The sequence below is a fragment of the Podospora pseudocomata genome (assembly GCF_035222375.1).
Source record: "Podospora pseudocomata strain CBS 415.72m chromosome 1 map unlocalized CBS415.72m_1, whole genome shotgun sequence".
In the NCBI taxonomy this organism is placed as follows: domain Eukaryota; kingdom Fungi; phylum Ascomycota; class Sordariomycetes; order Sordariales; family Podosporaceae; genus Podospora; species Podospora pseudocomata.
In genome coordinates, this window is record NW_026946363.1 from 3984590 (window position 1) to 3998122 (window position 13533).

The 13533-nt window shown below is 52.2% G+C and overlaps 3 protein-coding genes across 3 annotated transcripts; 1 reads left to right on the forward strand and 2 right to left on the reverse strand.

Moving 5' to 3' along the window:
- Positions 1 to 172: 172 nt before the first annotated feature.
- On the forward strand, positions 173 to 3321 carry QC762_114310 (uncharacterized protein; the record flags this gene model as incomplete). The annotated part of the gene is made up of 4 exons (XM_062885849.1): positions 173 to 555; positions 687 to 1178; positions 1252 to 1481; positions 1534 to 3321. Exons 1-4 carry the CDS (start codon positions 429 to 431, stop codon positions 3319 to 3321), a joined length of 2637 nt encoding a protein of 878 aa, XP_062748860.1. The 5' UTR covers positions 173 to 428.
- A 209-nt stretch (positions 3322 to 3530) lies between these two features.
- Positions 3531 to 9607, reverse strand: QC762_114320 (uncharacterized protein). The gene is made up of 5 exons (XM_062885850.1): positions 9365 to 9607; positions 8765 to 9167; positions 8318 to 8603; positions 6988 to 8290; positions 3531 to 6530 (listed from the first exon to the last, which is right to left on the reverse strand). Exons 2-5 carry the CDS (start codon positions 8916 to 8918, stop codon positions 4425 to 4427), a joined length of 3849 nt encoding a protein of 1282 aa, XP_062748861.1. The 5' UTR covers positions 8919 to 9167; positions 9365 to 9607; the 3' UTR covers positions 3531 to 4424.
- A 634-nt stretch (positions 9608 to 10241) lies between these two features.
- Positions 10242 to 13331, reverse strand: QC762_114330 (uncharacterized protein). Its single transcript, XM_062885851.1, has 2 exons — positions 11055 to 13331; positions 10242 to 10999 (listed from the first exon to the last, which is right to left on the reverse strand). Exons 1-2 carry the CDS (start codon positions 12892 to 12894, stop codon positions 10533 to 10535), a joined length of 2307 nt encoding a protein of 768 aa, XP_062748862.1. The 5' UTR covers positions 12895 to 13331; the 3' UTR covers positions 10242 to 10532.
- Between the last annotated feature and the right edge of the window lie 202 nt (positions 13332 to 13533).

Genomic DNA, 13533 nt, shown 5'->3' on the forward strand with positions numbered 1-13533 from the left:
GCCGGGCCACCTCTTTCCTATTGGTTGTTCCTTTTGGGTGTCCACATCATATTCGTGACACTAATACTTTACAAATCTAAAAGTACAGCTAAGACTTAAAAAACTGAGGTTTTAGCGCGTTTTCCGAGATTTAAATGCGTTTACTAGGGTAGGTTTAGAGGCGGGAAAAGTATTGCCTAGGGCGTGCGTGGTAGACGATTGGTAATTGTTAGTGAAGACCAGATTTTATTGGGCCACAGCGAGTTTTGGTTTTTTGCCCAGTTAAAGGGACTGCTTGGCTTCGAGTCTCGATTTCCTGACAAACCATCAAGGTCCTCGCCATTCAACTTTGTAATTATGCTTTGAGCAGCAGACAACCAAACACCACCTTCATCTCAAGCAATTGGGATCTATCTCTCCATTCTGGAACTCAGTTCAACTTCAGCATCATGTACGACGAGGGGCAGCACCGCTCCAGATCCCCATCGCGGGATGGCGGGCGCAGTGGAAGCTATCGCGACCGCGAATATCGTCGCCCTGATGAAAGAGGTGGCGACTACCGCCGCTCGAGGAAGGGTAAAACCACACGATAAACCTGTCCTAGCAGAAGCACTCTACGATATCCGCTTGTTGCTTTGCGGTTTGCAAACTGTTGATATGGAGCAGAAGATGGCTAACTTTGGGTGTGTTTGCCTCGACCGCAAAAGATTCTCCAACGCCTCCTTTGAGGAACCTCAACTACGATGACGATGACCAGGAGTATTACTCGAGACAAGCTGTCGGGAGCCTTCGCACTGGTGGCGACCCGGATCGCGGACGGTATCGGGGCGACAGGCCTCACAGCGGTGGACACCTACCACCGTCTGGTAGCCCGCCGTCGGACCGTTACGGGCGAGGAGATATCGATTTGGAACATAGTGAACGTTTTTCACGATACAATCTAGATCGCGATGTGTCACAAAGTCGGCCATCTCGAGATAGGAATCCTGGCGCTGGGCGTGCGGGTGGTCGGGGTCACGGTCGTGGGGAGCACAGCGGTGCGGGTTCGGGCTTTGGCTCGTCCAAAGTGTTGATTCTTGAAGGTCTCACTGAGGATGCCACTGAGCGCGACGTCCTCTACGGTCTCGACTTTGTAACCCGAGACCATCAGTTCTCGAGCGATCAAGTGAAGCTCGTTCGATTACGGTACGATCAAAACGGTAGGTCGCTCATTCCTGGACCAAGTCTCTCGTCCCATCTTCCGTGTCGGAGGTGCTAATGCGGGGTGTTCAGGCCGGCGGATTGCAGCTGTCGAATTCCATCGTCGATCGCAGGTCGAAGACTTTCTGGACCAGTTCTATCCGGAAATTTCTTTTCCACTTCAGCATTCCCGCGGGAAGGACTCTGAGTTCTTCACCTTCGGCATTCAGGACCCTAATTACCGCGACGACATGCCTGATCCTCGGGAGTCACGGCGCGGTGGCCGAGAAGGCCGAGAAGATGATCGTTGGACGTGTGTAACTGTATGTGCCGTCTATTTTGCCTTGTAAATGGTCTGAGACTAATCGACCGCAGTGCCATGTTGTTAACTACCCGCACCGAGCTGTGTGTTTCAAGTGCAAAACTGAACGTCCAGAGGATGATGGGTATGGAGGTGGCCCATTATTAACTGGCGAGACCGACGAGTGCCCCCAGCAGATGCCGTCTCAATATGTCGTAATTCGCAACCTCGACCGTTCTGTCACAGAAGAGGTTCTGGCCAAAGGGGTCATGAAGTTATTTCTGGAGAACCCAGAGCCACCAAAAGAGGCACCGAGCACCAACAAACTCAAATCAACGGCACCCACCAAGAGCACTGTCGGCATGGGTGCGAAGCCTGGCTCGCTGCGTCGTGTTTTCGTGATGCGAGATCGCAGAAGCAACGAAAGTTGGAGATATGGCTTCGCCGAATTTGCCACTGTCGAGGATGCCGTGGCCGCCGTTCAGAAGTTCCAGGCATCGACAAAGTTCACCATCGCCTCAAAGCCAGTCGTCGTTGCCTTTATTCACACAGGAGTTTTTGTTCCTTCGTTCGATCCTGTTACACCTGACAATCAAGATCTCTCATTCAGCCCTATCTACAATCCTGCCGTTCGCATCAAGTACTGGGATGACCGCGCCTACCCTAGCGTACACGTTGTCACCACTGAGCCTATCTCCGAGGTGTCACAGCCTGAAAAGAGCAACAATGCCAATGATGATCCAACCAAAAATGTCTCCAAGACGTTCAAGAAGTTTAAGAAGGACCTGGGAGCTGCTGTTGGTGCCAAACCCATCATGATGCCTCAGATGGAGTTGTGGGCCAAGAAGTCAGCTGAATTGCATGGTTCGAAAGCCAGGGCCACAGATCCCTCAAATACCGATACCGAGTCCTCCAACTTTAACCTCACGACCATCCGTGAGTCTGAGAGCACAGAGCCTGACGGTCCATTTGCGCCTCACTGGGCTGATCAGTACATTTCTTATGCCGACTGGGAGGCGATGACATGCGTGGCTTGCGGCTGGAAAGCACCGACGGAGCGATCAACCCAAGAACGTACCGACCTACTTATTTACCACGAAGGGACAGCCCATCTATTCTACCACGACCCCGAGATCAAGGACAAAGCCGCGGCTGCTCTCAGTGCTCTTGGCAAGAAGCACCGCACCATCATCCGCCGTACCCCTCGTCTCAAATCTGAACCCCTGCCCAAATACAAATCATACGCTGACTTTGACCGCCTCCGTTGTCTACTCTGCAAGCGCCAATTTCAAAAGATGGAAGTAATCTGGCTACACGAACAGCAAAGCGAACTCCACAAGCGGAACCTCGCCCACCCTAAAGCCCGCTCTCGCGCAGAGGAAGAGTTCAAGAAACTGGGCAAGAAACAAAGAAGCTGCATCCCCGACCAAGCCTTCTACCGCGAGTGGGAAGCGCAACTTAAGCGTAGTCAGCCCAACTATCGTGATCGAGCCTTGGAACGTAGGCAAGCTTTCCGTCAGCCGAAGAAACCCACCAATCAGCCCAAGACATCTGTGCCAGAAAAGAGGAAAGAACCTTCTTCGTTGTCCGCAGAGGCGGACACACCGGCCAAGAAGAGCAAAGGGGCGGGTATGCTGGCCAAGATGGGGTGGACGGCGGGTGCGGGACTTGGGGCCGAGGGGGCGGGGAGGACGGATGCGATTGCGACGGAGGTTTATGCTCCTGGTGTTGGGTTGGGGGCGGAGGGGAGTAAGCTTGGGGATGCTGGGGAGGAGGCGCAAAGGAGGACGAAGGGGGATTTCAGTGACTTTGTGGAGAAGACGAGGAATAGAGCTAGGGAGAGGTTTGATCGGTTGGGGTAAGGGAGGGGGGGTAAATGATTATGATATGTGTGTTTTGTAAAATATTGAGGTTGGACTGGACGGTAGGAGATGACGTTATGGGTGTTGGATGATGGGATGCGGTATACACCCGGCCGAGAGTGTTTCAATAAAACCGCTGAGATTGATATGTCGGCTCCACGATAATAAGGCTTTGACTTCCGTTACTCTTTGATGTGTGAACTGTTGACGTGATATTGAAGCGTATCTTGCGTGCCCGGGGTTTCCTGTGGTTTTCTCTATTCACTTAATTTATGTTGTCCAGCTCGAGCCCGAGCACTCACCCAGCCCGAGCACTCATCATCGTAAATCACATCACCTCAATCACCATCACACAACTCAAAGTTCTCAAAATCAAAGCTAATTTGACCAGGCAAGGTGGCAGTCTCCTCCTCATCTACCACCACCCATTCGTTCACCACAAATAGCCTACACTACCAAAAACCCATACATACACAAGCAAAAGCCCCATCCGTCTCGCCTCCAACGCCAACACAATGCAAGTTGACCCCTTTTCCCTTCATCCATCACCCCTTCCATCCTCCCATGCCGCGAGGCGCCTCCCCCCACCCCACATGCAACTCGACCAGTGCGTCTCCATCCTCCCCAGAACCACATCTCACCAGTCCATAATGAACAGAGGGAGAAAAAACAGGGAAAAGGGGGGAATCATGATGCCCATTACCACTGCAGACTGCACAGAAACGGAAGGTGAAAACCCCCATAACCCATGACCTAGGAAAAGAAAAACGGACACCTAACAAATCCTTGTCTGGACAAGGCATAAAAAAAGACGAAACAAACATCAAGGGGAAAACAAAAAGAGAAGAAAAACCATACAGAAAATATTGACATGGTAAAGGTAAAAAGTAGGCCTCACCCGCGTCCATTGTCCGCGTTTTTGTGTGTCCTCGAGGCCTTGTCTCCCGACAACAACACCTCCCAACCTCCAAACAAGGCATCTCAACTCCATTTTGACGCCTTCTAGCCCCCAAACAAGGCCTGTCAAGTAAAATTGAGGCCTATCGACTATCCGCTGAGGCCTTCTCACTCTCTACTGAGGCCTTTCGGTTCAATTTTGACGCCTATTGAGGGGGTCTCGCGCCGCCATTGAAGATGTAAGCCAGCTCCTGAACACCCAGTCTGCCCAGCTGCTTGCTCTTGTCTTCATCCAGGGCGCTCTCCACCAGCTCTCTCTTCTTCTCTTGCAAATCCATGATGCGGTCCTCGACCGTTTCCTTGACCAGGATTCGGTGGACCTGCACCTCCTTTTGCTGCCCAATACGGTGGGCGCGGTCGACAGCCTGCATCTCGATAAATGGATTCCAGAAGGGATCGCAAATGATGACGCGCGAAGCGCACGTCAGGTTCAGTCCCGCGTTACCGGCCCGGAGGGACACCAGCATGACCTTGTTTTCGGGGTTCTCTACAAAGTCTTGAACCGCTTCGTCGCGGTGGGTGCGCGACATGTCGCCAGTGTACCGGCAGTGACGCAGCTTGAGACTGTACTTGATCTGGCATTCGATCAAGTCCAGCAGGGAGGTCCACTGAGAGAAAATGATGGTCTTCTCATTGGTTTCCTGGATCGTCTTCAGAAGCTCAATGACTTGGGTGACCTTCGCCGAGTCCTCCCAATTATCGCGGAGGTAGTGCATATATCTCCGACGGGCCTCCTTGTTTCTGCCAGCCTCAAGGCGGAGTGTCCGCAGCTGACTTGGGTTGACCGGCTCAACCTTGCTCTTCCCCTTGCTCAGTTTGCTCTTCTCCTTGCCTTTCTTGGACGCCTTCGTGGTCTTCTTTTCCGCCCGTCTCGCTTCCTTTCTCGCCTTCGCTTCCGCCTTGGCTTCCGCCATCTTCATCGCCTGGGCTGCAGCTTCACCCTCACTGAGTTCATCTGAATCATCGTCTTCCACGATGAAGTCATTCAAACTGCCGAAAGAATCATTGTCGGAATCCTCGTCTTCTGACGAGCCAGACCAGTCTGAAATCTCTGGCAGCTCCTCCTCCTTGACCTCTTCCTTAGGAAGAGTTTCCGGCATATGAATCTTTCGGAAGGTCGTGTACTTGATCACCTTTGAAGCATCAACGGGGCCGCGGCATTGCGGACACTTAGCACCGGCGTTCTCGTTACCTGTAAGAACATTGTTCCTGGCCGCGTTGTCTGTCAGCGAAGTAAAGCACTCTGAGCAGGTGTCATGGCCGCAGGGTATAGCTAGGACTGGATCCTCGACGCCGTCATAACAGATAGGACACTCAAAAGATTCGATGTCCTTGATACGCTGGATGACTGCAGCATCAAGCTTCCTGGTCAAATCATCCATGGTCTCGTCAGCGGTGGTTGCGCTGCCGACGCACTCGAAATCAATCAAGTGAGGGTGGCAGCATGCTTGGCGAAGCCGCAGCAGAAGAACAAGAATATTGGAGTAGTTGCGACCAACAGTACCGGCACGGAGGTATTTGTTGAAGACAACCTGCGACCTCTCTTCGAGGTCTTTGTAAAATTGTGTCTCATCGACTGAGAACTCTACAAATTCGGATCTCTCGGTCTTGGGGGGTAAAGTCAAGATGGGCTTGCCATCTATCTGCGAGGTTTTCATGCGCCTCAGCATGATGGCCTTGAGAACGGTCCGAAGTTTGTCCATGGCCTGCTTGCGAGCATACTCGTTGTTACCATTATTCCGGGGGCCGAGGCATTTAAACGCCGTTTGGAAGTGCCTATGTTCCCAAAAGGGCTTAATCCTCAAAAAACGGATGAGTGGATAGAGCTCTGATACGTTGTTCATCATGGGCGTGCCAGTAAGGCACCAGCGGTAGGTGGCATTGATCTTGTGCACGCCCTTTGAGCCTTGGGTGTCCTTGTTTTTGATACACTGGGCTTCGTCGATGATGATGCGGTAAAAGGTGCTCTTGGGGTGAAGCAAGGGGCACTTTTTGGCAAGCTCGCCGTCGTCTCTCTCCGAATACAACGCAGCCGCGTTGCGTTGTTGCACGTGCTTCTCGTACTGGCGCCATTCCGAGGCGATTGAACCATACGTTGTGAGCACCACGTCGTAATTTATGAGCTCAGTGAATGGTATCTTCTTCTTCTGGTGGAGGAGGTAAACACTCATCTTATGAGTACCCCTCAGCTTGTTCTTGACCTCGTTTTCCCATTGTTTGATAAGGGCGACAGGTCCAATGATCAAATTAGTCTATTCAATATTAGCATTCAATGTGCTGAAAGATAAGCAGGACGCCTATTAAACTAGTTCAAGGCGTCCGTTGCACCATTTCACGGATGCAACATTCCATTCAACACCCACAGACGACCAACAAACACATGTCATTGTTCTTGGAAGGCGTTTAATAATACGGTCGATGCGTCGAATGATAGTGTTGATGGGTTAAATGATGGTGATGATGCGTTAAATGATAGTATCGATGCGTTAGATAATAGTGTCGACCTTTAGTAATAGTGTCGAGGCCTTTACTGATAGTGTCGATGCCTTTGGCGGCGGTACCGAGGGCTGTAAAGAACAATGACATGCGTCTGTTGGACAAGTGCAGAAGTTGAAAGAGCTGCTGTATGTAAAGTAAATGCAACCAACACCTTGACAAGGCACGAACAGGCAAGCTATAAAAAAGGAAGGGGTCTGAGAAGTTGCTTACCCTCACTGCCCGGTCCTCAGAGGGCCTGGAAATCATCAATGCCAGGGTCGAGACTGTTTTACCAAGACCCATATCATCGGCCAGGATACCGCCTTTGTTTGACCCTGTCTCCATCTCCGCCATCCACTTCAGGGCAAGTTGTTGGTGCGGATAGAGAGGATACCTCATGCCCGCCGGTGTTTCACCCCGCTCCTCCTCGGGAATTTCCATATCAGGTCGAATATTCGAAAGAAGTTGTTGAATTTCCTCCTCTGTTTTGACAGGATTGTGCACAAAGTCATCCAGATAGTTCGCTAACCGCGGATTCAGGGGGTTCCCGTCCATATCGGTCATGTTCTGGAAGTCAATGTTGTTTGCACGATGAATCGTCGAAGCAAGACTGGGTTGCCCTCCCAGGTAATCCACGTCGGAGAAGTAGCTGCCGTTGTTCAGTAGACCTGGTCGATCGAGGCTGGCCAGTTGGCTAACGCTTGCAAAGCCTGGTAACGCGGATGGGTTCCAGGCTGGAATGGATCGGTTGTAGGATGGGTTCGGTGGGGGAAGAGTACGGCTAGAGGGATGGGTCGAGCGAGCCCCTTGTTGCCACAAAGCATAGCCGCCGGTAGCTACCTCGTCGCTGCCACTATCGGAATCTTCCCAGGCCCCCGGCATTTGAGGCATCCGATCGCTTTCCTCGCGGTTGATGCCATTCACTTGACTTGGAGTGATGCTCCATCCCGGACCCCCATTGGCCCTCCCTGGTTCAGACTTGACATTGACTCCACAGCTGTGTTGAAAGCTGCTAGCTTGTCGTGACTGAATAGCTGGTGGTTGACCACTTGGAACGATGCTCCAACCCGGACCCCCTGTAACCTGACTCGGCCCCGGTTTAACGGGCGTTGTGTTATGGGAGTAGCTGCTCGTGTGCGGTGTGTGAACGCCACCATACCCACGACTTGGCGTGGTGGTCCAGCCAGCGCCACCTGTAACATTTGACCCCGAGTTCGTTGGGTAGTTCCCATTTCCATATAGTCCATTAGTCTGCGCTCCAAACGATTCCGAAGTAGTTCCCTGCAAAAGTCGTGGTCTGGTAGATAGAGACATTTGATTGGACAACTGGCTGCTCGATGGTTGGCGGTGTGAAATTCGGTCGAATGCATTTATTTGGCCAGTGGGTATCGATGAGCCGTACTCGGGTGCCGTCGAAGTGCCTTGCGATAACTGCCTGGCAAAGGCAGCATCTTGATCAAGCTGGGCCTTCGATTGTTCATGGCGCCTTTCCACATCAAGAGCTCTCTGTTTGATGCCCTGCCACGCATCGTCCCTATGTCAAAGGTTAGCACAGATCGACAGGGCGTGACAAGAGACTGCTTGCCCAGTAAGGTCAATGGAAGATAATTCTTCATCTACGTCGTTGCCCCCAGGGCCCCCAAAACTGTAATCCCATCCCGGGCTCGGCGACGCTCGGTTGGAGTTATTTGGACCCCATATGGATGAAGAAACATTCAAGTGAGAGCTTCCGAAAGAACGCTTTCGAGATCCAGAGGCTGGCTGGTGGGGTGGAGGCCCTCCTCCAGGGCTCGAGCTTAGCGGGTTCGACATTCTCGAGGATGAGCCGTTGGCGGGGTAAGAAGATGCTGAGGGCAATGATTAGCCTGAGTTTGAATATGTGCATGTCCAAAACCTCTATCGGGGCAGGGTTTTGAAGGACTTGGTTGCGTACCTTTGCCTGTGGTAGGAGCTCTCGTCAGCACTGAACGCCATTCTGGCCATGGAGGAATGCAGGACTTGAACTAACCTTCTGACGAAGTCCCGCGGGCCCTCCTTTCCTTGAGTTTAATCAATTCAGCCTTGGCTTCCCGTATTTGCTTGTTGATTTCAGAAGTCCGCGGTTGCTCCAACAACGACCTCAGTATCGTCCCTTGAATCGCAATATCCTCTTCGAGGTCCATGGGGCTCGGGTTTGTGAAATTTAAGGGCACTGACGGTGCCTGATGAGGTGAAAGAAGAGAATGGGAGCCGCAGTCGCAGAGCGGGTAGCCACATGCACAACCAGGCAGGCTGCCTTTGCCAAAAGCACCCAGAAGTGCAGTTTGTGGGTGTGCGTCTCCTTCGGTTTAAGTTTTGTTGGGCAACCTAAGGTAGGGAGTTTTAGCGGATAGGGCGGGGGGCTCAGGCTGTAGTGGCACGGTAGCCTGCGACTGTTTTCGACGGTCGGTCAGTCCCCCAGGCGAAGCAAGTTGGGTGAGAGGAGAAGGGACTAGATGGAAGACGAGGCTTTCGGGGCTTGCAGCTTCCAAAGCCAACCAAGTGCTGGCTGGCGCGCGGGCAAAAGCAGGCAAAGGCGGGCAGGCAAAAAAAAGGTAGCCCTGAATGGTCGGTCAAAGTTGGCCGGTACCTTTTTGCAGGAGAAGGGGCAGTGATCGTCTTTTTCTTACTGCAACTTCAACTTGGCGCGCCTTTGCTGGTTTCAGTCAGTTGGGCAGGCAGGCACTGGCGTTGATGCGGAAGACGGGATGCGGAAGGGAGGAAAAGATTGATTGACGGTCAATGGGATTTGGGATTGTGCGACAAAAGCTAGCTGGAGAATTGGCCGCCTTTTGGGGGGCTGTTGAGAGCTGGAAACTTGAAAAGGTCAGGCTTACCTCTCTGAGCTCAGCAGCGCGCAGAGGATGGATAGGATAGGATACCTGGACCTCGCGATTATTACTGCTCTTTCTGCAATGTTGCATGCATGCTTGGTGACGACTGAGAGGCTCGGCACTGGATTTGTCGGGCCCAGCGCTGAGTTTCTCGAATTCCCATGTTGCAACAACACCGGGGCGCGCTCTAATCAACCAGGCAGATAGTGGGGCAATCCTTGATCAGCCCCCACAACACCCCCGTCTTTCAGTGGGGTCCGCTCCACTGCCGCAAAACAAAAGTGGAGACCCAGCAGGCACACCTGCAGGGATTCAGCTGAAGTCTTGTCGAAACAAAATCTCTTGGCTTGGAGCTCGTGCGACTTTGACGTCTTCAAACGTCCATCTGATATAACAAGGAGATAGCTCCTTCCAAAGTTACCTGCCATTAATATCAGGAATGGAGAACCTCGAGAAAACATGGAGGGAGATAACATGGAGGGAGATAACATGGAGGGAGATAACATGGAGGGAGATAACATGGAGGGAGATAACATGGAGGGAGAAAACGCAACTATAAGTAAATGGACCATGTGTTGGCACGTTACACAGCAAACACGCTACCGGCAACAAAAAGAAAGAAAAAACTGAACACGCTTCACTCAGCCTCCCATGAGGCATTCGAGTTCAGACCGAATCGGATTACTGGTAGACGTCAACGTGTCCACTACTATGTATTACTAAACGACACGAAATATACGGCCAAACCTAGCTGCTCTTCAGAGCAACCTTAGTACAGCTATGAGGCCAAGGCAATTTAGTTTCCAACTCCTGGTAACTCCTTCAAAAATACCCAAAACAACCGGCCTGATGCAATGAGCCTCTATGCAAGCACGTGTCAAAAGACACCATTATACAACCTTTCCCCCCAAGCCACACCTGTGATTACTCGTTGGGGTTTTCGGGAGGCTCCTCACTCTCGCCATCACTGCCGTTGGAGACTTTGTCCCACCAATGCGAGACCTTTCCAGAAAACCAGTCCCAAAACCCTTTGACCGAGTCACCTACTTTGTCCAGAGGGGACTTGCCATCATCGCCCTCGTCACCGCCTGAGGGATCCGAAGAGGGCTGCGCTGTCGGCTTGTCGACCTCGATAGTCTTCTCAACCGTCCTTGTCACTGTTGCTGTTGGAGCAACCAAAGGAGCACTGGCTGTGACTGGGTTGACCATGACAGGCTTCGCCGATGTTGAGCTTGACAACACAGGCGTTTGGGTGCTCGACTCAGCAGGCGAATCAAATTCGTGATCGCTGTGCAGACCAATCGGCTTCAGAGGAAGCCTAAGGGTGCCGTTGTTTGGCGCAGGGGTGATCCCAACTGAATCACAGAGCATGTTATAGACATTGATGTTTTCTGCCAGGTGGTTAGTTCAAGATTCAAGAAAGCGAAAAAAAATCATGCTACTCACGGAAAACCTCAACCTCACTATTTGGCTGGTGAGGGAAAGCAGGGCCCCGAGCGACAAACAACGCCCTCATTAGAGGGTGTTCGTTGTCGTACCCGTGTAGGCCGCGTGGCGCATAGACAGTACCCTTCGCTTGTGCTTCTTTCAGATTCATCTCCTCCATCTTCACAAGCGCCCACCCAGTCTTGGGCACGATCCATAAAGGAGCAATGCGGTCATTCCGGGAGAAATGCCATCTCTCAGGCATGTCCATATCCCTGAGGTACACGTCGAGATTCGGGTTCGCCTTGGTCCTCTCAACCAACTGTGCGTGAATCTCCTGAAGATCATTGGGATTCTTCGGTCTCAAACCAACCAGCGGCCATCCGTCGGTGTGTTCGATCTTGCTGACATCGACAAGATCCTCCAACTGCACAACGCGTGTTATATCGGTGGTTGCCATGCCATGGTCAGAAACGACAATGACATTGACAATATTTGTCAAGCGTCGTTCCTCCAGCCCCTTAAAGATGCGGTCTAGCATCTTGTCGACCTTGCCAATTGTAAGCTGAATTTCGGTACTGTTGGGACCAAATGTGTGCCCAACCGCATCAACATTAGGAATGTATGCCGCGATCACTTGTGGGCGCTCATCATCCGGCATATCCAGGAACTCAAGAACCCGGTCGACTTTCTTGGACAGCTTCTCCTTTCCGTTGTACTTGTCCATGTAGGTAGGGTTCGTGTTGAGAATGTGAGCTTCGCTCCCAGGCCACATATGTATCGCAGTCTTGAGGCCTTGCTTCTGAGCTGTCACCCAGAACGGCTCACCCTTCCACCATTTTGGATCCAGGCTTCTTTTAGGATCAGTGTAGTAGAATTCCTCTTTGAGCTCGGGATCCCAGAAGGAGTTGCCAACCACCCCATGAGCCTCGGGGTACAGGCCAGTGACCAAGGTGTAATGATTAGGAAAGGTGACGCTAGGAAAAGACGGCAGCATATAGCGTGGTGATACACCCTCTTTGACAAAGGCATTGAGCCTCGGTGTCAAGCCCCTGTCAACAAAATCGGCGCGAAATCCGTCTAAACTGATGATAATGGTCGTAGGAGCAAACAGAGCCGTGCCGTTGCTGACAAGTTTCGCTGCGGTTTGTGCCGTTGCCTTCTTCTCAATTGACAACTTCCAAGCCACCAAAACCAGAATCCCAAAGCCAACAATTATGAGTGCATAAAGTAGGCCCCAGCGACAACAGTTCCTCCTTCTCTTCGCTTTCACAGCACCCATGTGCAAGAGATTCTTCCTGTCCACCTCATCGCTGTCATCCCGATCACTGCTTTCCCCAGTATCGCTCCCACTCTTCACCCCCCCCTCTTCCATTTCATACATCAACTCCCCATCCTCACCATGTTGCGCCTCAGTCAGCAACCGGTCTTTCTTCGCCTTCCTCCTCGCTTTTCTCCTCGACCTCCTCTCCCCCCCATCATTCCCGTCAACCGACTCAGCCGAGTGAAATGATGGACTCGCCGACCTCGATCTCGAAGCATCGCTCAGCCTCCTCGAAAACAACGTCAACGGATTCGGTATCGGCAACGGCAACCCAGAGCCCCTCCTCTCCCTCTCCTTCTTCCTCCGTGTCTCAGTCACCAACTGGCCAAGCTCCTCCTCCTCCATCAGCACCAGCCTGTCGTGCGCCCTCAACTCGCGACTGTTCCTCGCTCTCATCTGCCTCTCGTCATCCTCACTATCCGTGTCCTGATCGCTGCGGATCGAAATCGCATCGGCGTCGTAATCGGACGGCGACAAAAACGTCTGTTGGTCTCGGGCGCCCGCATTCGTTGTGTTCAGCGGCTGGAGGGGACGCATCTTGGAAGTCGACGACGCTTAACAAAGAAATCCTGTCGTGTTCATCGGCTCAGGAAGAACGGGGTATTCGTCGCTCGGCACATAAAAATAAAGCTATCGTCGGTCAATCATTGCACACTTCCCCTGTTTCTAGGAGTTTGGTTAGGAGGAAATAGGTCAGTTTGTTGCCGCCGCTCGCAAATGGGAGACTGCAACTCCCGAGCCTGGACCCCGTTCAAATTCGAGAGGACTCCTTACACCCCTGGGGTGTGTCTCTTGTTTTGACAGGCTTGGCCCGCCCCACACTCTCGGCAAGCCCCCCGCCCCTTTGGGTCTCCTCTTCATCTGGTGGTGCAACATCAACGACTCTCGATCAGTCACAGCTCTGCAGATGGCATCGATCTACCTCAATCGAGGGAAATATATGTAGAATGACTGGACCATCAACGGATTCCTCGATCACGGACACGATACGAAACAACGCTGACCTGGATCACCCAGTCTTTTCACATGTCACCAGCCTTGACCCAACCCCCTCACAACTCGCAAAGTTCCACAGCATCACAGCGGAGGAGACCATGTGGAATTAACGTTTCCAGCCTTAGTTTAATTGGTAAGCACCATGCTATCTCTCGTTTCTCACCTGTGTCACAGGAGTTC

What these genes read in the sequence shown, in the direction of transcription:
- QC762_114320 (XM_062885850.1), bottom strand. Translation starts at nt 8,918, where the DNA reads ATGGACCTCGAAGAGGATATTGCGATTCAAGGGACGATACTGAGGTCG. An exon ending in GCAGTCTCTTGTCACGCCCT is followed by an intron (nt 8,291 to 8,317) that starts GTCGATCTGTGC and finishes CCTTTGACATAG; the next exon opens with GGACGATGCGTGGCAGGGCA. An exon ending in CTGAGGACCGGGCAGTGAGG is followed by an intron (nt 6,531 to 6,987) that starts GTAAGCAACTTC and finishes AATATTGAATAG; the next exon opens with ACTAATTTGATCATTGGACC.
- QC762_114330 (XM_062885851.1), bottom strand. Translation starts at nt 12,894, where the DNA reads ATGCGTCCCCTCCAGCCGCTGAACACAACGAATGCGGGCGCCCGAGAC. An exon ending in TAGTGAGGTTGAGGTTTTCC is followed by an intron (nt 11,000 to 11,054) that starts GTGAGTAGCATG and finishes ACCACCTGGCAG; the next exon opens with AAAACATCAATGTCTATAAC.